The sequence below is a fragment of the Equus quagga genome, chromosome 17 (genome assembly GCF_021613505.1).
Source record: "Equus quagga isolate Etosha38 chromosome 17, UCLA_HA_Equagga_1.0, whole genome shotgun sequence".
NCBI lineage: Eukaryota > Metazoa > Chordata > Mammalia > Perissodactyla > Equidae > Equus > Equus quagga.
The window spans coordinates 11,757,299-11,782,105 of record NC_060283.1 but is presented as its reverse complement, the minus strand read 5'-3'; the positions used below and the strand labels follow the sequence as shown (position 1 = coordinate 11,782,105).

Genomic DNA, 24,807 nt, shown 5'->3' with positions numbered 1-24,807 from the left:
TTTAAGGCTTCTGATGTCTCATTAGGCAGCAAGGGGGCTGGGTTTAGAGAGGATAATACTTGCATCCATACATTTGAATTGTCCAAAAGGATGGCCTGGTATTTGCCCCTCCATCCTGAAGTGAGCCAGTATGCCCCTCTTTGTTCTAATAATGTGAGTCCTTGATGTGGCACATATACCATGGTGGGTTGGCCCAGGGTGAATTTTTGAGCTTCCTTGACAGTCTGATCCAATTGTTTGGAAAAATAAGCCACTGTCCATGGAGTCATGCCCAGTTTTTGAGTTAAAACACCCAAGCTTATTCCCTGCCTTTCATGTACGCATAGGCTGAAAGGCTTGCCCAAGTTAGGAAGTCCCAAGGCTGGGGCTGAAATTAACTTTGTCTTGATGGTATCAAAGGCCACCTGACATTCCTTTGTCCATTCTAGTGGCTCCTGGTATGTCCCTTTTAGAGCTTCATAGAGGGGTTTTACTATGAGACCATAGTTAGGAATCCAGATCCAACAGAAACCAACCATGCCCAAGAATCCTCATAGCTTTCACTGGGTGGTGGGAGGGCTTAGGCACCTACAGCTTTCTCTCGGTCTGGCAGCAGTTCCCCTGGCCTTTTGACAAGGTAAATCCTAAGTAGGTAACTTTTTGTTTGTAGATCTGTGCTTTCTTTTATGAGATCTTGTACCCACATTCAGCCAAATGATTTAAGGTCTTTATCATGTTGGCCAGACACTGCTCATAAGTGAGGCTTGCTATCAGCAAGTCATCCACACACTGTAACAGCAATCCTTCTTGTAATTGTAAGTGGCTCAGGTCTTTAGCTAGGCCCTCCACAAATAGTATAGGGGAGTTTTTGAAGCCCTGGAGGTGCACTGTCCAACAATATTGGTGAGTGGCCTGAGTGTCTGTGTCACATCATTCGAAGACAAAGAGTTGTTGCGATTCTTCCATGAGCAGTATGCAGAAGAAAGCTTCATTTAATTCCAAACCTGAAAACCAGCCATATTTACCCAGAATGCTGGTTAGCAAGGTGTAAGGGCTGGGCAAAATAGGGTGCAAGTCTTGAACCACCTCATTTATGGCACAAAGTTCCTGAATGAACCGATATTCATCTGAATTGGGTTTCCTGACCTGGAGAATAGGAGCATTACATGAAGACTGGCAAGGTCTGATTAATCCTGCCACCGGGAACTTCTGCAGATCTGGCTGAATGCCTTCCTGAGCCTCCTGTTTTAGCAGATATTGTTTCAGGCTGGGCTTTATCTTTTGGTTTTAAAGGATATACGTATTGGCTGGACATTCTTTGATTTCCCAGGCTTCCTATCTGCCCACACGTCGTTCAGTCTTACTTCCTTGAGAATCTCTGGTGGCACTGGGTCCGGTGGTGGTGTTGGAACACCTAGCAGGGCCATCTGGAACCATAAGGATTGTTCCGGTGGCACTTGCACCACTAGCTGGGCTAGAGCAAAAGTCACTTGAGCACTCAGTTTACAAAGAATGTTTCATTCCAGGAGGGGAACAGGGCATTCAGGCGTGTGTATATAAAAAAATATTTATATCTGCCCCCGTGAGGTGATAGGAAAAAAAGATGGAGGAAAACAAATCAGTCATCCTTTGAGGGGCTCCTCAGTATTGTGGGTTATTATTTTTTCAACTAAAAAGATTCAAGGTAGAGAAAGGAGAGTGCATCCAAATGAAGCTGGTCAATTGCCCTTGTCTGTTTATGCCTAAGGGATGTTTTTGCAGTGGAAATTGCCCTGCTCAGTGAAGGGCCCCCTGACTGAATAGTATCCCTTGCTGGGTTGAAGAAGGAGAGAGTTATTCTCTTAGACCTGGCAATCCCTCAGGCATTTCCCCTTGGGCAAGGAGTGGGCGTGGAAAAGGGGAGGAGGGGGAGGAGCCGGGGGACTCTTTGTCCATCGTCCCCCTTCCCTGATCTAGACATAGCAGCATAAAGGCTTGAACATAGGGGATTTCATCTTCCTTTCCTTTCTTCTTGCAGAACAATTCTAGCTGCAGCATGGTATCATGGTTGAGCAACCTGTTTGGGGACCACTTTTCTCGTGAGCCCCGTGTATGCTGGGGCCAGTCTGCATTACACTAAAAGGTCATACTTTTCTTTGTCACGGGCTCATAACTAAATTCAGCCCAATTGGCCAGCATGCACCATAGCAGAATTTTTCTTGGAACAGGTGGAGTGGCACCATGCACATGGGGATAAAGTTTGTGTCGAAGAATTAAGGGATCAGGAGTAGGGTGCAGGGCTTCACTCTGGGCATCCCAATCACTATGGGACTTAGCTAAATCCCACTCCACCCGAGCATATAGCTATCACACGAGAGCTAAATAAGCCAGAGGCAAGAGGTAATGGCTTAAGGTGGGGTAAACATCTGATTTCCCAATGCCAGTGAAGGGGGCCAGGTGCCTGACAGAAAGGTTTTAAATCTTCTATTTTTCAGAAAGTCCAAGTCCAGCTTACTTTAAGCCCAAACCTAACTTCCACACAATGACAGCAAAGAAGGTGCCAGACAAGACAGACAAAGAGTGGGAAAAGATAGTCAGGCTGTGCTCTTATGGCTTCCTCTCAAGGGTTATAAAGATAGTGAACACACAAACAGCAGTGCCCGAATTGAGGTGTATAATTCCAGCTTGACCCTCAACAGCAAAGGTCACAGACTTCATGTCACCACAGATGATGTAACAAGCACTGGAAGTATACTGTGGGATTCTGACACAGAGGAAAACCGGCATGTAGACTAGTAGAATGGCACACACGTTCAGGAGAACAAAACACGCAGGAGTGCACACCACAGAGAAACCAGAAACCGCTCTTCCAGATAATGTGCTAGGCAGTCTGTACTTTCCTTTATCCCTTAATAACAGCACCTAAACCAGATGGACCTTGGCCTGACCAAGGCCCCCAGACAAGGAAAAAGGAATATAATGCCCGGGAGTACACTCTGGGATGACTCACCCAGCTGCAGACGCAATCTCATCAGCTCATGATCCAGTCCTTCGTTTCTGGATTACTGAAGCGTTAGAGGCAGTTGGCAAGCGAAGCAGCCATGAGGGGAATTCCCCGGACAGAAGGTAAAAAAGAAAAAGCCACCCAGCAGCTGCTGGGAAAGTCCCAAAACAGCCTCCTCTGAATCGACTAGCCACGGGTAGAGGCCTTTATCCCATCTTGGTTGCCAGAAATTTGTTACCGAGCAATGGGCTCCCTCTGCTCTCTGTGATCTGAGTTAATCATGAGTTTGGGGTCAAGAAAAGCAGCTTTAATTCGATTAGCCGGCATAATTAGAAGACGGGTGACTAACGTCTCAAAAGATCCATCTTTAATAATTACAGAGAGGCTGGCCCAGTGGCATAGTGATTAAGTTGGCATGCTCCACTTTAGTGGCCCAGGGTTCACGGGTTCAGATCCCGGGTGTGGACCTAGCACAGCTTGTCAAGCCATGTTGTAGTGGCATCCCACATAAAACGGAGGAAGATTGGCACAGATGTTAGCTCAGGGTTAATCTTCCTCACAAAAAAAAAAAAAGAATTACAGCATCTTGAGGTAGTTGTATATGGAAAATGGGCAGTAAGGAGAGGGTTTAGAAATGTTGGCCTTCAGGTATGACAGACTCCAGGGTCTTTCATTGTTCTTTCCTTCTATCTGATGATGTATCTTGTAGGAGTGTTTCCTGCCTGTGGTCAGCCTGTTCCTGGAGAGAAACTCATAGAACAAAGTTTTAATTTATCAAGCTATAGGGGAGGACATATGTAAATGGAGGCCATAAATCAGGAGAACATGTGAATTATTTTAAAGTGTGTAGAGCAGCAAGTAGTCACACAGAGGAGGGGCTGGGGTCATTGAATGTCACACTTGCTTCTTACACGTGGTTGATAGGAGTAGCCAATATTCTGCGTATCTCTATTGCCAGACCATGCCATGGACTATCAGTGGTCTCTTTACTACTGGAAATAGTCATTAGCATCTTTAAAGCTAATCAGATTACAGAGCCAATTTCAGAAACCTCAGAATCAATTCAGAAAGCACATCCTTAAAATTCTGTTCCTTTAGGTACCAATTTCCATAACACCTGTATTAGGTTTCATTAAGGTTCTCCAGAGAAACAGAACCAATAGGATTAGATATACAGGGAGAGAGAGAGAGAGAGAGATTGATTATAAGGAATTGGCTTACATGACTACGGAGGCTGAAAGTCTCAAGATCTGTAAGCTAAGATCCAGGGGAGCTAGTGATATAAGTTGTGGCCTGAGTGTGAGTTCAAGGCGGAAGACCTATGTTCCAGCTCAAAGATCATCAGTCAGAGACAGCAAATTCTCTCTTGCTCAGACTTCAGTTCTATTCAAGTCTTCAAGAGATTGGATGAGACCCACCCATATTGTGGAGGGCGATCTGCTTTACTGAGTCAACTTTCAAATATTAATCTCATCCAGACACACACACACACACACCCAGAACACTGCTTAACCAAATATCTGGGCACCCCATGGCCCAGTCAGGTTGACACATGAGATCAACCATCACATCTAGATTATGCTGGTTGAATTGGGGCCGAGGTCTGAGAAGGCCCTTTGTTGAAATCTTAGATAAGGAAAGTTGCTGCAATACAGATGTATACACATGGCAACCTGACAATAGCAAGAAACTAAAATGTTATATTAAGAAAAGTGGTGCAGAGATGCTTTTTGGGAAAGAATCGTCTCTATTTATATAACACCTCACTTGTGCTTATAATGCCTAGGAGGGCGTGTTGGTACTTCGCCTTACCAAAAAGCTAAACTGACTGTTGGTGGGTCACACAGACAGAATCCTGAGGAGGGTGCAGCTCTCCTTTCACCCATTAAATTCTCCAGCAGTTCACAAGGTACACTTTGGACATTTGGGAATTCCCACCTCTCACTCTGCTACCCCCACCAACACACACACACATACCCCTTTCTTTCCCTAAGTTCCCTTGATGATTTTCTATCCCTCTGCCCTCCTCTAGGATCCAGGTGTGGAGTTGCTGGTCAGAGACAAGGTTTTATGTATCAATGCAGAAAGCTTTAGGTCCTCAAGGCAAAGCTCTGAAGCATCAAACTGAGTCCACAGTATCTAAATCTAAACCAACTGGTTCATAATTTTGCAACATTACTAGCTTCAATATTTTAGAAAAGTTTCTTAAAATCTTTGTGCCTCAGTTTCCCCATGTATAAAAGATGAATAGGAATAGTACCCACTATGGGATTGTTGTGAAGCTCGAATAATTAATGCATGTACAGAATTTGAAAGAATACCTGACACAGAGTAAGCACTCAATTTTTTTCCATAATGAAACATTTATAAAACAAATTATCTTACTAGTAATTACTGCTTCTCATGGCATAAATTGCATCTATTTTATGCCAACAAAGTATCTCTTCATTCTGAATAATACAAATTATCTCTTTGCTGTGGACTGAATTGTGCCTCCCCAAAATTCATAGTCAAAACTCTAACCCCAATGTGATGCTACCTGGAGATTGTGCCTTTGGGAGGTAATTAGGTTTAGATGAGGTCATGAGGGCAGAGCACCTCAGTATGAGATTAGTGCACTTACAAGAAGAAACACCAGGGAGCTTGCTCTGCTCTCTCTTTAAGTGCACACTCTCAAGAAAGGCCATGTGAGCACAAGGCAAGGAGGCAGCCATCTACAAGACAAGAAGAGAACCCTCACCAGGAACTGAATCAGCCAGCACCTTGATCTTAGACTTCCCTTAGACTTAGGCTCCAGAACTATGAGAAATAAATTTATGCTGTTTAAATCACCCAGTCTATGGTATTTTATTATGGTAGGCCTAGCAGACTAATACATACCCTGTTTTTCCTTGGAAGATGAGGAGGGGAGTGAGGGTATAAAAAGCTCATCTGACCACATGAAACAAGGAATCTTTGTTTCTTTGAGAATACAAACCCTGGATAGTCACAAACGGAAGCTGTAATATCCATACATAGGGCAAAGAATAGTAATTAGAGAGTTTATGTCAGAAGATACAGCAGTGGGAACTCCTCAGTGCCTGCCTGTATAGATACTGTAGAAGTGCTTGCTATGATTACTTTTTGAAGTATGTTATATATGCAATATTGTGTTCACACTAAGTTAGGGGAGTGAAAATCAGGATGGTAACCAGAAGAAAAACGCAATGAGGAAAACAGTCATAATACATAGACACTCAGACATACAGTGAAAACTAAGAATTCAGTAGAAGCAGGAATACAAGAGACTGAGACCACTAGGGAAAAGAGAAGCCCTAGATGCTCCTCTTCCCTCATATCCACTCGCCCCTAGCAAGATATATCTGGGAGGAACATTGGGTTTTATCATCACTCATAGGGTAGGATCTAGAGCCGTTATTATTTCTAACTTAAAGAGCAAGAGAAAACTAAAGGATTTGGGAGCCCTAAGCAGGTGACATCTGATCACACTGGTTGACTGCTACCATTGTACTCTCCAGAGTATCAACGTGGATCTTTAAAAAAGGAGAGATCTTTGCAAAAGAAAGAAAGATGACAAACTTAAAAACAAAATGGAGCTTCAGCTGCAGGAAGAGAATAAGAGAGCACAGAGAGCCTTTCTTTCTTGGAACTATCTAGCAAAGGAATCAGAAGAGAAGCTGTGAAAAGGAGAGGATTAATCCATGGACTATGAATCAGAGGACTCTGGTCACTTGGAGCATGGTAACTTCCCTGGAAGACTAGCAACAAGAAGCTTGAAATAAAACCTTGATTTGGGAACATTGAGGAACACAGGGATATTATACATTATCCCACAAACCATCTTAAGGCTAGAGTAATTCTCATGGAAAGAGTAGGTTTTGCCAGATCAGAAAATAACAAGAAATCTAAGGGTATGGGAAGAAAGAAAAGCAGGGTACAAATGCATACCATCCATGTATCAATGGGCGTAGGGGATTTATTAGCAGGAGGCTATGGAGTTCCACAGCCGCTTTGAAGCAGAGAAATGAGGTAAAACAACCTCTGGACTAACTCAGTGTGACATTTCCAAGGTTCTTATAGCTAAGCTTATAGAAATCCATAGGATATTTAGCTGATAAAGAACCAACCGAAATAAACTTTGGAAATAATGCAAACACAAAGCAAACAAAGCATCTGGCCACCATGATCAAAACGGTAATAATAATAGAAATAATACTTATTACTATTACTTTTATTATTACAATTTATTTAGCATCCATTATATGCCAGATGCTTTATAATTTACTTGCAATAACCATACAAGATAACAATTCTCATTCCCATTTTAGGATAAGAAATGCAATGTTTTAATAAATATGCAACCTAATATAAACATGTAAGTTAATAAATCACTTAGCCAAGACCCCATAACTAGCAAATAAAAGGACTTAGAATTAATTCTAGGTTTTTATGCTCCGTGGATTGAGTCTTCAACTGTATCTCCAGAATTGGCTTGCATGAATTCAAAAATAACAAAAAGTTAAAGTTATCTTTCTACCATTTGTCAGATAGTTATTACAACATTGTTCTAGACATCATGCTTAGAGGAAAATAAAAAGAGAGAGAGTGAAACTGGAAAAGGTCCAGAGGAAAGCTGAAACATGAGCAATAGGATAAAATGGTATATTATAAAGAATATTGGAATCCAGTTTGCTTAACTCAGAGAACACTAACCCAACATCAGAGGATTTTCGTAAAGGATTATCACCATTAGGATTCTCTTGTGGAAAACTGAATGAGAGCAGATAAATTGAGAGAAGAGAAATTGTAAGGGGGGTGGTCCTTTAACATGTTCTTACTGGCAAGTGCCTAGAGGCTATCACATCAGGATTTCAATTTAGGAAGATCTGATCTTATTAGGAAACACCAGAAGATGACAAAGTAGAGTGTATAAATGAACACACCACCTCCCTTCATCCACGTCCTTGCAATATGACAGTGCGGATCTTCCCATGAAGGTATGGAGTCTATTTACTTAACTCCTCGAGTCTGGGTTGTATATACAATTTGCTTAGGTCAATGGAACATCAGCACACATGAATTGGCAGAGGTTTGAAAAACATTTGTGAATCAGAGGAGAATCAAGAATCTGCCAACTGCCAGAAATGTGACTGAGACCATATTAAATCATCTAGCTCTGGTCGCACCACCAGTTGACCACAGATGCATGAGAAAACCTGACAGAAAAGAGCTGAGCCAGACCAGACCAGCAGAACCACCCACAACTCATAGAATTGCGAGCAAGATCAAATGGTGGTTGTTTGGAGCCACTAAGTTTTAGAGTGATTTGTTCATAGCTAAAGCTAATAAAATCAGGTGGCAAAAAACAAACTTTTGACAGGCTAAATAGACACTATGTCTACTTCCAGAAGTGGCTAATTAATTCTGTGGCCTGAGAGGTTTCGTCTTCTACCATCTGAAGATAGACAACTAGAATAAGTGTTCATAATACTCATTTATTTGGGAATTGAAATGTCTATAGATCATCTAGTCCAAGCTGATCAATGTACATATAAGAAATCTGAAGCCAAGAGAGGGGAATGTGACTTGCCCAAGTCACAATTAGTTCCTGACTGAACCCAGACTGTCAGTCAGGTCCTCCAACCCCCACTCCTGGGCCTTTTCTCGCTAACCTTCTTGAGATCTCGACCAGTCCTGAGATTCCGTGACTCTGTGACACTATGGTTCCATAATTCCAAGACAAAGTATAACAACGCCAGTGCTCCAGACAGCCTTGGTACAGGAGAAGAACATGGTCTAAACTGGAGTACCAACTAAAGCATTTTTTCACTTCAAAATATCAACTACACCATCATGGATTCAAATCCTCCACGCAATCCTGTGTTTCTGGTATTTCCTCCAGAGATCACCATTCCTGAATTTCAGTCAACGGACTTTACAGCTATGACCTATGAGTCTAGCAGTCCCTTTCCAAAATTACTTGCTGCAAAAATGAAAGTCTTAGGGGTAAGTGAGCTTGCCTCAATGTAAACTCTACTGAGGGTGTGTTATAGAATTAATGTTTGTGTTTCCCAAAATTCATATTTGAAACCATAATCTGAATGTGATGATATTCGGAGGTGGGGCCTTTGGGAGGTAGTTTATGATGGTGGATTCTTCATGAATGGGATTAGTGCCCTTATAAAAAGTGGTCAGAGAGCCAGTGAGCTCTCTCTCCTTCATGTGAGGATGCAACAGAAAAGTCAGCAGTCTGCAACCCCGACAGGGTCTTCACCAGAAACTGACCATGCTAGCCCCTGACCTCAGACTTTCAGCCTCCAGAATTGTGAGAAGTACATTTCTGTTGTTTATAAGACCCCCCCAGTCTATGGTACTTTGTTATAGCAGCACAAAACTACTAAGACAGAAATTGGTACCAAGAAGTGTGTGCTGCTGTATCAAACACCTAAAAATGTAGCCGCAGCTTTGGAACTGGGTAGAAGTTAGAAGAGTTTCGAGGCCATGTTAGAAGAAGCTGAGACTGTCATGAAGGGATTTGTATGTGTGTGTAAGATTGTCCCTGAGCTAACATCTGTTGCCAATCTTCCTCTTTTTGCTTGAGGAAGACTGTCACCAAACCAGCATCTACGCCAATCTTCCTCTACTTTATGTGGGATGGCACCACAACATGGCTTGACAAGTAGTGCTAGGTCTGTGCCTGAGATCTGAACCTGCGAACCCCGGGCCACTGCAGTGGAGCAGGCAAATTTAACCACTATGCCACCAGGCCGGCTTCATGAAGGAATTTTTTTTTTTTTTAAAGATTTTTATTATTTCCTTTTTCTCCCCAAAGCCCCCCGGTACATAGTTGTATATTCTTCGTTGTGGGTCCTTCTAGTTGTGGCATGTGGGACGCTGCCTCAGCGTGGTTTGATGAGCAGTGTCGTGTCCGCGCCCAGGATTCGAACCAACGAAACACTGGGCCGCCTGCAGCAGAGCACACGAACTTAACCACTCGGCCACGGGGCCAGCCCCCATGAAGGAATTTTTAAAGGCAATTTCAGTGAGGGCTCAGAAAGAAAAGAGGAGAGCTGTAGAGAAAGCCTCCATCTTTTTAGAGGATACATAAGTAATCAGGAACAGAATAATGGTAGAAATACAGATAGCAAAGGCCATTCTGATGAGGTCTCAGATGAAAATGAGGAGCATGTCATTGGACAAAGAAGAAAAGGAGATTCTGCAGAAGGCCAGTTAGAAAACAATTTTAATAGTTTACATGAGTGAGTAGTAGCTACTGACTTGAATTTACTCCCCAATATCAGGCTTTCCCATTGTAAGAGCAGTATTTGCCCCTAGAAAATTTAGGGCATTGAGAAACAGAAAAGAATGTTTGCTCCCTGTGAGAGCTCACTTTCAAGAAAAGGGCTGGGTTCTCATTACCCAACTTCTTCTTTGAAACTTATCAACTGTAGATGGAGAAAGGCAAGGAATATTTGTACATATGCATCTACGTATTGGAAGGACTTAGGGTGTACAGTCAGAACAGAATAAATGAAAGGAAAAAAAAGTCAAATATTTGCGATTTTGCAAGTACGGAGAAGAGGAAAGCTTGGCTACTTTTTGATTGTTGAAGATCAAGCGACATTAGGAGAACAGAAGATCATCTTAAGACTTAAAGCCTAAGAAAAAGATGGTGCTCAAAATACAGACAGAGGGGCCGGCCCTGTGGCCCAGTGGTTAAGTTCGCGTGCTGCCCTTTGGCGGCCCAAGGTTTCGCTGATTTGGATCCTGGGCGCGCACATGGCACTGCTCGTCAGGCCACACTGAGGCGGCATCCCACATGCCACAACTAGAAGGACCCACAACTAAAATTACAACTATGTACGGGGGGGATTTGGGGAGAAAAAGCGGAAAAAGAAAAAAAATGAAGATTGGCAACAGTTGTTAGCTCAAGTTCCAATCTTTAAAAAAAAAAAAAGCACAGAGAAGGCAGAAAGAGCAAGGTTTAAAGAGAGAAAAGTGAAACTTGTTTTTGGACATATTGAATATAAGGTGGTAGTGGGACATTCAAGTAGGGATGTTTGACAAGAGCCAAAAATGTGGGTCTGGAGCTGAAGAAAATGAAACTGTTTACAGCTGATCCACTAACCCGTGATAGTTGTTTGAGAGTGAATGAGATTACTCAGACCGAGAAGGAGGATTGAGTGTAAAAGAGGGCAGAGGACAAAGGACAAACACTCATACATTGTCCACCTTCCATCCTTCACCTCGTTCTCATCAATCTTCCTTAGCATTAATCAATCCACTGTTTGGTGTTGTAGTGCATCACAATGTAGCATGGGGAGAAAAAAATAAAGACGAAAGATGGGAAGCGCTCTGTGTCTGAGGATGTGGCAATACCCCCACAGGCTCAGAGGACTGGTCATCAGCAGAAAGGTTTTCTGACAGTCCATTTCTGCTTGAGGCCAGGCTGGTATGGCGATTTAGAATTCAGTGCTTCTCAAACTTTAGCATTTATATGCTAAAGACTTGGAGTGGTTTTTTTTCCAGCTTTATTGAGATGTAATCGACATCCAACATTGTGTAACTTTAAGATGTACAATATGATTTGAAACATATATCTTGCAAAATGTTTACCACAATAAGGTTAGTTATCACATCCTTCACCTCACATAATTACTATTTTGTTGTTGTTGTTATGATGAGAACATTAAAGCTCTACTCTCATAGCAGCTTTCAGTTATACAATATAGTATTGTTATAGTTTTGACATAGTATGTTAACTATGTCACCATGCTGTACCTTAGATCCCCGGAACTTATAACTGGAAATTTGTACCCTTTGACCAACATCTTCCCATTTCCCCCACCCCTCAGCTCCTGGTGATGTTTTTAGATTCTAACTATGAACAAGATCATACAGTATTTGTCTTTCTCTTTCTGACTCATTCCATTTAGCAAATGCCATCAAGTTTCATTCATGTTGTTGAAAATTGCAGGATTCCCTTCTTTTATGGCTGAATAATATTTCATTATATATAATATATATATATATAAAATATCTTCTTTATTCATTCATCTGTCAATGAACACTTAGGTTGTTTCCATGACTTGCCCATTGTGAATAACGCTGCAATGAACATGAAAGCACAGATAGCTCTTCAAGACAGTAATTGTATTTCCTTTGGATATATATATACAGAATTGGGATTGCTGGATCACATGGTAGTTCTATTTTTAATTTTTTGAGGAATCTCCATACTGTTTTCCGTAGTGATACATTCCCATCTGGGTTCTCTTTTCTCCACATCTTCGCCACCATTTGCTATCTTGTCTATTTGATGATAGCCATTCTAACAGATATTGGGTAATCTCTCTTTGTGGTTCTCATTTACGTTTCCCTGATGCTTGGAGAGTTTATGACAACACAGACTTCTCAGCCTCACCTGGAGATTCTATCCAGGAAGTTTAGGATAGGGTCTGATAATTTGCATTTCTGATTCCCAGATGATCCTAATGTTGCCAATCCATGGACTACATTTTCAGGAGCATTAATTTAGATCATTTTACCTATTACCAAAGACCAGATAAAAGATTTCAAGAAAATACCTGGGAACATCATACATGGGCTTCTACTATCCTTCCCTTATCTATAAAAGAGGATAATTGCCAAATCTTTTTAACCCAAAGGAGATCTTCTACATTTTTCAGAAAGGGAACTCACCATTTTGCCTTTTCCTCACCATGACTTTTTCCTCTTTTTACAGACTATCCAGATTGTGCTTGGACTGATGAACTTTTCTTTTGGAGTTGTTTTCCTTTTCACCTTTGAAAACCCGTACCCAAGATTCCCCTTTATATTTGTTTCAGGATATCCATTCTGGAGCACCCTTTTGGTGAGTATAGTCAATCAACTTCAATTTGAAGCCATGCCAACAGCGATATTAAGGAATTCTTAGTTATGAAATGAGCTGCATTCAGTTGTATGATATACATTGAAAAGTTAAAATAAAAATCCACCTTGTTGAAATTATTTCTCCATTAATTCATCAGAATTACTAATATTCTATCATTGGGTCTTGAAGTTCCTTTGGGAATATTTTGGGGGGTCTTGATGTTATTTGTCCATTTATTCATTTAAAATTAATTATTCTCTCTTATAAGCCAGATACATAGAGATAAAATGAGGATCCAAAGGTCAATAATACGTGGGCTCTCACTATGGAAAACAGTATGGTGGCTGTTTGAAAATTCAAAATTTTAAATTAAATTTTTAATTAAAAAAATTAAAAACAGCACTACAATATGATTCAGCAATTCTATTTCTGGGAATATATCCAAAGGAAATGAAGACACTATGTCAAAGAGATATCTACCCCCATGTTCATAGCAGCATTATTTACAATAGGCAAGACATGGCAACAACCCAGGTGTCCATCGACAGACAAATGGATAAAAAAGTTGTGAGATACACATATATATACATACATACATACATACATATATACAATGGAATATTATTCCACTACAAAAAAACAAGGAAATCCTGCCACTTGTGACAACATAGATGAAACTTGAGCGCATTAAGCTAAGTTAAATAAGCCAGACACAAAAAGACAAATACTGTATGATCTCACTTATATGTGGAGTCTGAAAAAAAAAACCACACATGGAAAAAGAGATCAGATTTGTGGTTACCAAAGGTGGGGAGTGGAGGAAGGGAGAATTGGATAAAGATTGTCAGAAGGCACAAACTTCCAATTATAAGATACATAAGTTCTAGGAATGCACGTACAATGTGATGACTATAGTTAACACTGCTGTATGATATATAAAAAAATGTTTACAAGAGTAGATCCTAAAAGTTCCCATCACAAGAAAAAAATATATTTTTTCTTCTTTTTCCTTTTTTTGTTTTTGTTTTTTTTTGTGTGTGTATCTATATGAGATGATGGCTGTTAACTAAGCTTATTGTGATAATCATTTCACAATATATTTAAGTCAAATCATTATGTACATCCTAAATTTATACAATGCTGTATGTCAGTTGTATCTCAATAAAACTGGGGGGGAAAAGCAAAAAACAAACAAAAATAATAATACTTTGGGCCCTTCCTTCAAAGTGCTCTCAGTCTAGCAAGAAAGAAAACATGTAAACAGGTCATTTCAAGGAAATGTGACAAATGATAATCACAGAGGTGTAGAAAGTGTGTATATAAGCAGAGATGAAGGATCAATTTACTCTTCAGAAAAATGAAATAGATGTACCTTCAAGCTGCACAGAGGCACCTATTTAATCGCATTTAATCACATTCAATAAACATTATTTTGGCAACTAATTTAATGCAAAGAATGGGCAATGTGTGGGGATCCTGAGAAAAGGCAATCCCTCATTTCAAGATCCAGGTTGAGTGGAGAGTCAGACAATTACAGTCATATGGTGTGATGAGTGGTGACAGAGGACACAGAAGCTGCCTCAAAGGAAAGGCACCTATGCAATGGAGGGTAGGCTGCTGAGAGACATTTACAGCTTGACTAGTTTTAGAGGATGAATCAGGTGAGGATACCTATGGAGGAAGGGGTGGGGGATATTGGGTGTAAAAGGTAGGGATATCTGGCCAGGGAGAAACATGAGTAAAAGGCTCAAGGGATGAGAGAACATTGTTTATTCTGAGAATTGTCAGAGTTCAGCACAGAGAGTGAGAGTGGAGTGATGAGGCTGAGGAAATATCAGGCAATAGGACTAGAAATTTAAAAGTGGATGTGCTGTAAATCAGATTTGAAATTTCTCCTAGACAATGATGCTACCACAGATGACTTACTTCCATGAAAATTCTAGGGATTTTTTCAGAATTTCTACCATATTAGCTGCAACTCCACCTATGTTCCCATCCAAGAGAAGACACTAGATTGCAAATAGGTATGAAAGATGTTTCTTATAAGAATGATGGAATCTGATCCTATTGGTTGTAAACTGATTTGACGTTTGTGTTGTGATATCAACAGGGAGTCCACAGTAGCTATAAAAGGAAGATGGATGAGAAAACGCAAACCCAGTAAGGTTAAAAAAAATTCTCATGATCAAATAGTTAAGGCTAAAGCAAGTTTCTAGTCCAGTATTTTGTCCACTATTCATTTGTGGACAATCATTAAAGGCGTCTCACCCTTCTCACTGCCCTAACGATTGTGTGAACTAGGAAGGAGGGTATGTAAAAGGAATATATAGAGGTCTATTCTGTGACCACACTTTAATATCAGCTAAAGATGTCCATCACTAAGCCATTTATTCTTTTTAACAGTTCATTAATTCTGGAGCCTTCCTAATTGCATTGGAAAGAAAACCCACAGAAACTCTGGTGAGTTATATTTCCCCTTTATTAAAAAATTTATAACTTTATTATAATTCTTTATAGCCTTGGAAATGAATTTGGAAAATCATTAAGCCACCATATTGCACAACTGTCAAGTATGAATACCAATCAATGGCATTTGCTTCTTTTTTCATAGAATCGTACAACATTAGTGCCAAAAGAGAGTTTTCTAGGTCATCCAGTTTAATTCTTAGTTTATATATGAAGACACTGAGGCATAGGATAACTGATTTGTCCCAGTTCCTCAGTCAAATGGCAGAGTGGGTCTCCGTATTCCAAGAACTCATTCATTCATTCTTTCTGTTAAGTATTTTTGGTGCTTACTACATGCCCGACATTTCGAAAGGCACCAGTTTGATTCATATGCTAGGCACACTGTATAGACAACCTAATTAAACCTTATAAACAGAATCTCAAAATAAATAATACGGCATTAACAAATGCAAATTTTTACCTTGCAGATGAATTATAAGTAGAATATTTTTACTTTTCTTAAGGAATCAAAGATATGAGATATTAATTAATAAGCCAATAAATTATTTTCAGCAAAGGCCATCTCCTTAGTTTTGTAGTTTTAGGAAGAAATAAAAATTGCAAAGAAATACAATGTTTAGCTAAACAGAGTCATAAAACAAAAATGTAAATAGGTCATGACTTCTACTAGAGCATCAAAATGCAACACAGTGTGGCTACCTCTAAGTACGTCTTTTGTCCAGTTTGCATCCCTCCCTCCAACTGAATGAGAGTTAACTTAAGCACAAATTGTGGGGTATGGAAGGGTTATTAAAACTTCTCTAGATTCCCTTATCCTGTGGATAAGGGCCTGAAGCCCAAAGAGGTGAAGCGACACATAAGATCACACAGATGCTTTGAGGCGTTGCAATGCTTTGACAACAGCCCTGCTCTCCAGTCTCCCCATCCGTTGCTTTGTCTACAAACTCAGGCTGGGCCTGAGTCATTGTGTTATGTTCTCATTTTCTTTCAGGTGGCAAGGAGTCGAATAATGAATTTTCTTAGTGCCCTGGCAGCAACTGCTGGAATCATTCTTCTCACATTTGGCTTCATTCTAGATCAACACTACTTTTGTGGCTATTCTGAAGAAGTGAGTCAATGTCAACCTGTTACCACCCTATTCATTGTAAGTATGCTCCATTTTTAGGGTGAGGAGTGATGGGTTTAATCCTAAAGATGTATTAGTGTCCAATCAGCACCATCCAAATAATGTTGTGGACACATGTATTTTCTTTTATTCACAAACATTTACAGAAATCAGCATCTGATGGACGTTATACCAGGCATTGTGGAATAGAAAAATAAACACATTATAACCCCCACCTTTAGGAATTCATAGATGAGTAGAGGAGATAAAACATCTACACTAATGAGCATTATATAAAAGACAAAGTGATATACTAAAAGAAAACTACAGGTATAGAAGTATGGTGGTAGCTCATAGTCTTAGATTACATTAGAATCATGAGTGGAGTCTTTTTGTGGTTTTGTTTTGTTTTTAATATTTAGATTGGACTTCCGATAAAACATAGTAGATTGAAAACAGGCATTTATTTCTATTTCCAAAATACCACTAAAATTAGTGTAAAGAAATGTAAAGGACATGAATCTACAAGAAGAGAAAAAAATAGTCAACAAGACCCGTCAAAAAACCACTGAGACAGCTGAAAACTAAGCACCTAAGGAAAAAGGAGTCCTAATAGAAGCAAAATATTTCATCAGGCAGAATCTAAGAAATATTGAGCATTGGATGTACTAGGACCACAGAAGGCAGGGGAGAAGAGAAAAAATAGATTGTTTTTGGTAGTAGTGAATTGGGCTATTTGGTTCAACTCTCCTTTGAAGACAAAGAAAAAGCTACATTAAAAAAATTTTAAAACAGCTTAAAAGCATTGAAGAGCTGAAAAGTCAATTGGAATTCCTAGATCAACTTTTAGATGAAAGCCTAACCTGAAATCTCTCAATGGAACGCCAAAGACCAACCAAGCTGCTTATACCTCCAGTCCATTTTCCAGTGTTGTCCATTTGGAATCTGATTTCCAGCCTAAGTTTAATGAAGGAGAAAGAAGCCAAAGCCCAGAATCCACTCAAAGTGGGAAGACTTAGAAGAGATTTTCTCCACATTGAACTAGGTCCTTGACAGACTACTACATTCTTCAGGTAAGGGCAAAAAGACATACAAAGTACTCTGGCCCATAATAGCAGAGACAAATAACTGAACGGAGTGAAAAAATAAAGAGAGAAGTCCTTGAGAAATTGTGGCCACATGACAGACCTGACAGACTTCCTGACAACCTCCTCCACCCATCACTCCCACTGGAGTTTTAACCTTGGTAGACACAAACTGGGTGAGCCAAGAATGCTCAAGACATGAATTTGGTCTTGGTATTTGGTGCCCTAGCACCTGACTAAAGCAAAACCAAAGGCTCTCGGGGGGGAAACACCCAATAGTCTCACAAAACTCCTACCGAATTTGGTATCATGTTTGATACTGCACACTAGATAGAGGAGAATGGATCCTATTTCATGGAGAAAGGGAATCCAGAAGAGAGGGTAAGAGATATGAAATATACAGTGGAAAAGTCTAACATAAACTTGGCTGGAATTATAGACAGACAGAAAATGAGAAAGAGAAAAATGACAATAGATTTTTAGATCAATGAAAAGCATTAGCCCACATATGCTAAGTCAACTGAATCCCAAACACCTAGACCCATTACACAGAAAATGCAGAAAACAAAAGACAGAGAAAATTTCAAAGCAACTAGTGAAAAAAGGCAGATTATCTTCAAGAAATAGGCCATTAGAATACAGGTTACCTTGGGAGAAATAATAACTGGAAGGAAGTATGATGGGGCCTCCGGGTGTTGGTCTATCCTTATGTTCAAAATAAACTTTCTAGGCTCAAACTTTTTTGACATTTTCTAATCTTGACCCATATAATTCTTCAAATGTATTTCAAAGATAAGGTTGCTGTTTTAGTTTACAAAATCTGACCAATCCCTACCTAGATCACCCTTTGACTAACTTTATCCCTTGAACCTTTATATATGCCCTTCTCTATATTCATCTTTTTGAAATACTACTGAGAATTAAACCTAAGAAAATTTTTTAAATTAGTTCATATGATCAATAGCTTTTCCTGGAAGCCTTTGTATGAGGACTTCTACAGGAAAAGACAGATATAATGTTGATGTGTTCGACATATTTTTACAACTTTTTAAAATTTAAGAATAAGTACGTAGCTTGATGAATTTTCATATACTGAATTCATCTGTGTATCAAGTTGTTTTTCCCCCTTTCTGTACATACTAGTCTTCGGAGTGAGGTCACTATGTACAACCAACAGTTAGAGGGAGTTAGGCTCCAACTCCTTCAGGATAGAGTGTAAGTAAATTATTTGAAATTCTTCTAAATGGGAGATTTGCCTATTCTTCCTCTATAACTTATTGACTCAATCATACAAATTTATGGGTATTTATTTTATACTTTGGATTACAATCTAAAAGTATTATTTATTTTGTAGTGCAAATTATTCAATTTTAGCCATTGGGACCTCTTTCAGTTGGCTCCTGTAATCCTCTGACATATCCCTATATTGTGTGTGTGGAGGTGGGGTCGTTTGTCTGTCTTTGCATTTCCTCACTTTCTAGCACTACAAGATACTCCAGATTCCTCTTGTATCTCTCCTGCCCTAGGCCTAAGATAGGCCATTTCTCCAAGGAGCCCTAGTTCCTTTTGTTGGAGAGCGGTATTAGAAACCAAGAAATGGGGACTAGGTGTACTTGTTGCTACTGGAATGCCACTGTTTCTTAGACCCTCTCAGCTGATAGAGCAAGGAAATATATGTGTCTCCTAACCCATGTACATACACATAGCTATAAATACTTCTTTATGTATCCATCACTATCTACATTAGTCTGGGCATGAGTTTCATAATGATGTCTACAACTCTAGTCCATTACTATATGGATCATTTTAGCCTGCCTCATTGGTTATCTGAAAGCTTCCCCTCCAACAGTGAGGAGTCTGACACCCACCATCCTCCATCCATTTACTTAGTGTCTCAATTACAGTTCATACACGTACAGTAGTGTCAGAATTGTTAACTGATACCTCTGTGGGAAACAACTTATGAATAGTAAATATATCCATTATATTTAACTGATAACTCCATGGAAAACAGCGCTTATGAACAGTTCCTTTTGCATTTACTCTTACAGATTCCATTCCTTTCAAAGTAACTTCAATAAGCAGCTTCCCCCACCCCAATCCTCTTCAGTGAGCTTATTTCATATATTTGTAATACTATTAGATTATTTTGTCACAGTCTGCTTTACACTCTGCGGTTCCTGGATCATCTAAAGTTTTTTTTTTTTTTTTAATTTGCATGCATTAAAGTTCACTCTTTGTAAAGCAAAAGTTCTTAATTTAGATGAAGTCAAGTTTATCTATTTTCTCTTTTCTTGCTTGTGCTTTTGATGTTGTATCTAAGAAACCACTGCTTAACTCAAGGTCATGAAGATGTATTCCTATGTTTTCTTCTAAGAGTTTTATTGTTTCAAGCCTTATATTTAGCTATATGATCCGTTTTGAGTTAATTTTTGTATATGCTGTGAGGAAAGGGTACAACTTCATTATTTTGCATGCTATCCAAGCACCATTTGTTGAAAAGATTATTTTTTAACCTATTTTATTTCCATGGCACACTTGATGAAAATCAATTGAGCATAAATGTAAGGGTTTATTCTAGACTCTCAATTCTATTCTATTAATCTATATGTCTATCTTGGTGCCAGAACCACTCTGTCTGATTACTCTAGCTTTGTAGTAAGTTTTGGAAATGGGGACTTCAAGTTCCCCAAATTTGTTCTTTTTCAGGATTGTTTTGGCTGTTATGGGTTCTTGCATATCCATATGAATTTTAGGCTCATCCAGACAATTTCTGGGGGAAAAAAGCCATCTGGGATCTTTATAGGGATTACATTGAGCCTATAGACCAGTTATGAGGAGTACTGATATCTTAGCATACTAAGTCGTCTGATCCATGGACCTAGAATGTCTCTTCAATAGTGGTATTGGGAAAACTTGACAGCCACATGCAAAAGAATGAAACTGGCTCAGCATCTTACACCAGACACAAAAATCAACTCAAAATGGATTAAAAACTTGAACTTAAAACTTGAAATCATAAAACTCCTGGAGGACAACATAGGTGGTAAGCTCCTTGACACAGGTCATGGCAATGATTTTTTGCATTTGACATCAAAAGCAAATGCAACAGAACCAAAAATAAGTGGGACTACACCAAACTAAAAACCTTCTGCACAGGAAAGGAAACATCAGCAAAATGAAAAGGCAATCTATGGATTGGGAAAAGATTTTGCAAATCAAATATCTGAAAAAAGTTAACATATAAAATGTATAAAGAACTTACACAACTCAATGCAAAAAACCAATCCAATTAAAAATGGGCAGAGGATCTGAATAGACATTTTCCTAAAGAAGACATACAGATGGTCAACAGGTACATTAAAAGATGTTCAACATCATGAATCATCAGGAAAACACAAATTAAAACCACAATGAGATCATTTCACATCTCTTAGAATGGCTATTATCAAAAAGACAAAAAATAACAAGGGTTGTTGAGGATGTGGAGAAAAGGGAACTCTTGTACACTGTTGGTGGGAATGTAAATTGGTGCAACTGCTATGGAAAACAGTATGGAGGTTCCTCAAAAAATAAAAAATAGGACTACCATATGATCCAACAATTCCACTTCTGTGTATTTATGTGAAGGAAACAAAAACATTAACTCGAAAAGATATGTGTACCTTCATGGTCATTACAGCATTATTTACAATAGTCAAGCCATGGAAACAACATAAGTTTCCATTGATGGGTGAATGGATAAAGAAAATGTGGTATATATATATACAATGGAATATTAGTCAACCATGAGAAAGAATGAAATCCTGCCATTTGCAAAAACACGGATGGACCTTGAGGACATTATGCTAAGCGAGATAAGTCAGATGGAGAAAGACAAATACTATCCAATATCACTTACACATGGAATCTAAGAAAAGCCAGATTCGTAGAAACAGAGTACAATGGCAGTTACCAGAGGCTAGTGGGTGAGGGATTTGAGGAGATGTTGGTCAAAGGCATAAACTTTCAGTTAGAAGATGAATAAATTTTGGAGATCTAATGCACAGCATTCTTATTATAGTTAATAATCCTATATTACTTACACTTAAATGTTGCTAAGAGATTAGATCCTAAATGTTCTCACTACAAAAAAAAAAAATGGCAGTTATGTGACAATGAAGGTGTTAGCTAATGAACATTGTAGAGTAGTAATCATATTGCAATATAAATGTATCATATCAACAAGTTGTTCACCTTAAACTTACACAATGTTATATGTCAGTTATATCAATTTTTTAAAAAAGTAAGTGAAAAGACAAGGCACAAGATGGGAGAAAATCTCCTCAATACATATATCTAACAGAGGACCCATATACAGAATATATTAAGCACTCCCAAAAGTCAATAATAAAAAGATTTTTAAAAATGAGTCAGACTTGAACAAGCACTTCACAAAGATATACGAATGGCTAGTGAGCATGTAAAAAATGTGCTCAAAATTATTAGTTACTAGAAATGCAAATTAAAATCACAACAAGATACTACTGCGTGCATACCAGAATGACTTTAATTAAAAGGACTGGCAAAACCAAGTGTTGACAGGAATGTGAAGCAACTGGAATCCTTATACATTTTTGGCTTGAGTGTAAAATGGTTCAACCATCTTGTGAAACTATTTGGCAGTTTTTAACAAAATTAAGCATAGACCTATTATATATCTCAGCAATACATACAAGAAGGTGCATATCAAATTTATTCATAATTGTTAAAAACGAGAAACAATTCAAGTGCCTATCAATAACAGAGTAGCTAAGCAAACTGTGATTATTCAAGCAACAGAATACTCTTTAGCAATAAAAATGGAACAACCTACTGATACATGCAACGACATGGACAAATTTCAATCCCTAAATTAAACCACTGAATTCAAATACAAAAATGAACAGGCAAATTTAATAAATGGTGTTAGACATCAGAATAGTGGTTGCCTGTGGATGGAGTAGGGGGAGTGACTGGGACGGCACAGAAGAGAACTTACTGGGGTGATGGATACATACAGTATATCTTGATCTGGAAAGTAAAAAGGTAAAATATATATATATATATACATTCGTATAAACTCCAGAATGGTAAAAGGATTGGAAAAATATTTTTAAAGCAGATAACAGCAAAGTTTTAATGATTTTATATACAAAAGAGCAAACATAACTGACAAAAAGTCAAGAACACATTGGGGCCGGCCTGGTGGCATAGCGGTTTAGTTCACACACTCTGTTTCAGTGGCCCGGGTTTCGCCAGTTCAGATCCTGGGCACGGACCTGTGCACCGTTTATCAAGCCATGCTGGGGCAGGCGTCCCACATATAAAATAGAGAAGGATGGGCACAGATGTTAGCTCAGGGCCAATCTTCCTCAAGTAAAAAGAGGAGGCTTGGTGGCAGATGTTAGCTCAGGGCTAATCTTCCTGAAAAAAAAAAAAAGGTCAAGAACACAATAAAAAAAATAGACAAAGATTATGAGGAAGGAATATACAAAAATGCAAATCTAGTGGCCAAATATACTCATAGAGTGATGCTCAAATTCACCAGAAGTCAGGGAAATTCCAATTAAATTAACAATGGACTAAGGTTTATCATTAGAATGGCAAAAATTAAAGAGTTTTAATGATAAATTAAAAACTTTTTAATGATAAAAAATTATCATTGGCAGAGAAATGGTGAAAAGGATGCTCTTGTCTATCAGGGGTAGAAATGTGAAACGTTACTAACATTTTGGAAAGCAAGGAGACATTTACTTATATGAAAGATAGGCATAATTTAACGCAGGTAGCTAGCCCCACAGTCATTAAACCACCTACATATAAGGCTATGTGTATAAGGATGCTTACTGAAGCATTGTTCAGAGTGATCAAAAAGAAAAAGAGAGAAAAGAAAAGAAGAAAATTATTTCCTGTCACTAAAGAATAAACAAATTATGGCAATGAGGCCATGAGATTTGATGATGCCATTAAAAACCATGTGACTCTAAAATAAACAGTTTTTCAACCTATAGTCAAAGCATGTAGACAAATTGGTTGTAGAACAGAATGTTAACATATTAATCTCTCCAAACCTTCGCCAGCAAAACAGTGGTGCGCCCAGCCTCTGGGCTACAAACAAAGTGCGTATCCCGATTTATGCTCTCACTTGCCAAGATACAAAACATCTGAAAGGTCTTTAGCGGTGATAAAAAGAACACAAGATGGTACTATTAGCCTATGCTTCTTTCTATGTGTCTTCTTCTGCATGTTCCTCTTTTTCTGGGCCTGTAATTTTTTCTTCCTTTTTATTTTCTTTTATATTTTTGCTTCTATTTCCTGACGCTTAACTTTCTTTCTCCTTCAACAGACTACTTTTTTAATATTATTTCTTTGTATTTTATATATTTAGGAAATGGAGTATTTCCTAAACATAATTTAGAAAGTGGATTATTTTTGTATGACATTCTCTAAGAAAATAATACGCTATGCTGTGCCATTACGTGCTGTGCTGTGCCATGCCGTGCTGTACTGTGCTGTGCTATGCTAAAATAGCCGTACAGGGGGCTGGCCCAGAGCCATACTGGTTTGGTTCACACGCTCTGCTTCAGGGTCCCTGGGTTCATGGGTTCAGATCCTGGGTACAGACCTATACACCATTCATTGGGCCATGCTACGGCGATATCCCACATACGAAAAAATAGAGGAAGATTGGCAGAGATGTTAGCTCAGGGCCAATCTTCCTCACACACACACACACACACACACACACACACACAAAAGCTATATATTCTCATGATCCTCTCCTAATTTGCTTCCTAAGCATCAGCTACACCTGAGACATGTGGGAGAGCTTTTCTTACCTGGGCATTGCTACCTCATTGTCATCAGAAAATCCATTATCGTGCTAATAGTATAACTCTTCATTTTTTTTTCTTCTTCTGTTACAGGGAATTTTGACTATGTTGATGGCCTTCAGCATTATGGAATTACTCATTGCTCTGTCTTTCTCAATTTCGAAGAGCAACCTTGACTGTTGTGATTCTGAGGCATGATGTTAAATAGCTCTGTGAGAATAAAGATGTGTTATAATATTATTGAGAGATGAATTATGCTTGTGAGGAAAAGCCAAAAGGAACACAGAATCTTAAGGCTGGCAACTCTTGGAAGCAAAAGGGAGCAACTCAAGGGAATGGGGTCTGGGAACATTTGGCTGATGAAACACATCATGCCTCTCTGCAATGTGGTCTCCTCCTCTCACCAAATCACATGGTCACCTACGTGTCACTTCCTCTCTTAGTCATGCATTCACTGA

The 24,807-nt window shown here is 39.0% G+C and overlaps 1 protein-coding gene across 1 annotated transcript; it reads left to right on the top strand.

The window, feature by feature from the left end:
* The first annotated feature begins 8,815 nt into the window (after positions 1–8,815).
* MS4A5 (membrane spanning 4-domains A5) lies at positions 8,816–24,547 on the top strand. Its single transcript, XM_046644150.1, has 5 exons — positions 8,816–8,968; positions 12,708–12,836; positions 15,240–15,296; positions 16,297–16,449; positions 24,443–24,547. The coding sequence occupies exons 1-5, from the start codon at positions 8,816–8,818 to the stop codon at positions 24,545–24,547; spliced, it is 597 nt and encodes a 198-aa protein (XP_046500106.1).
* The last annotated feature ends 260 nt before the right edge of the window (positions 24,548–24,807 follow it).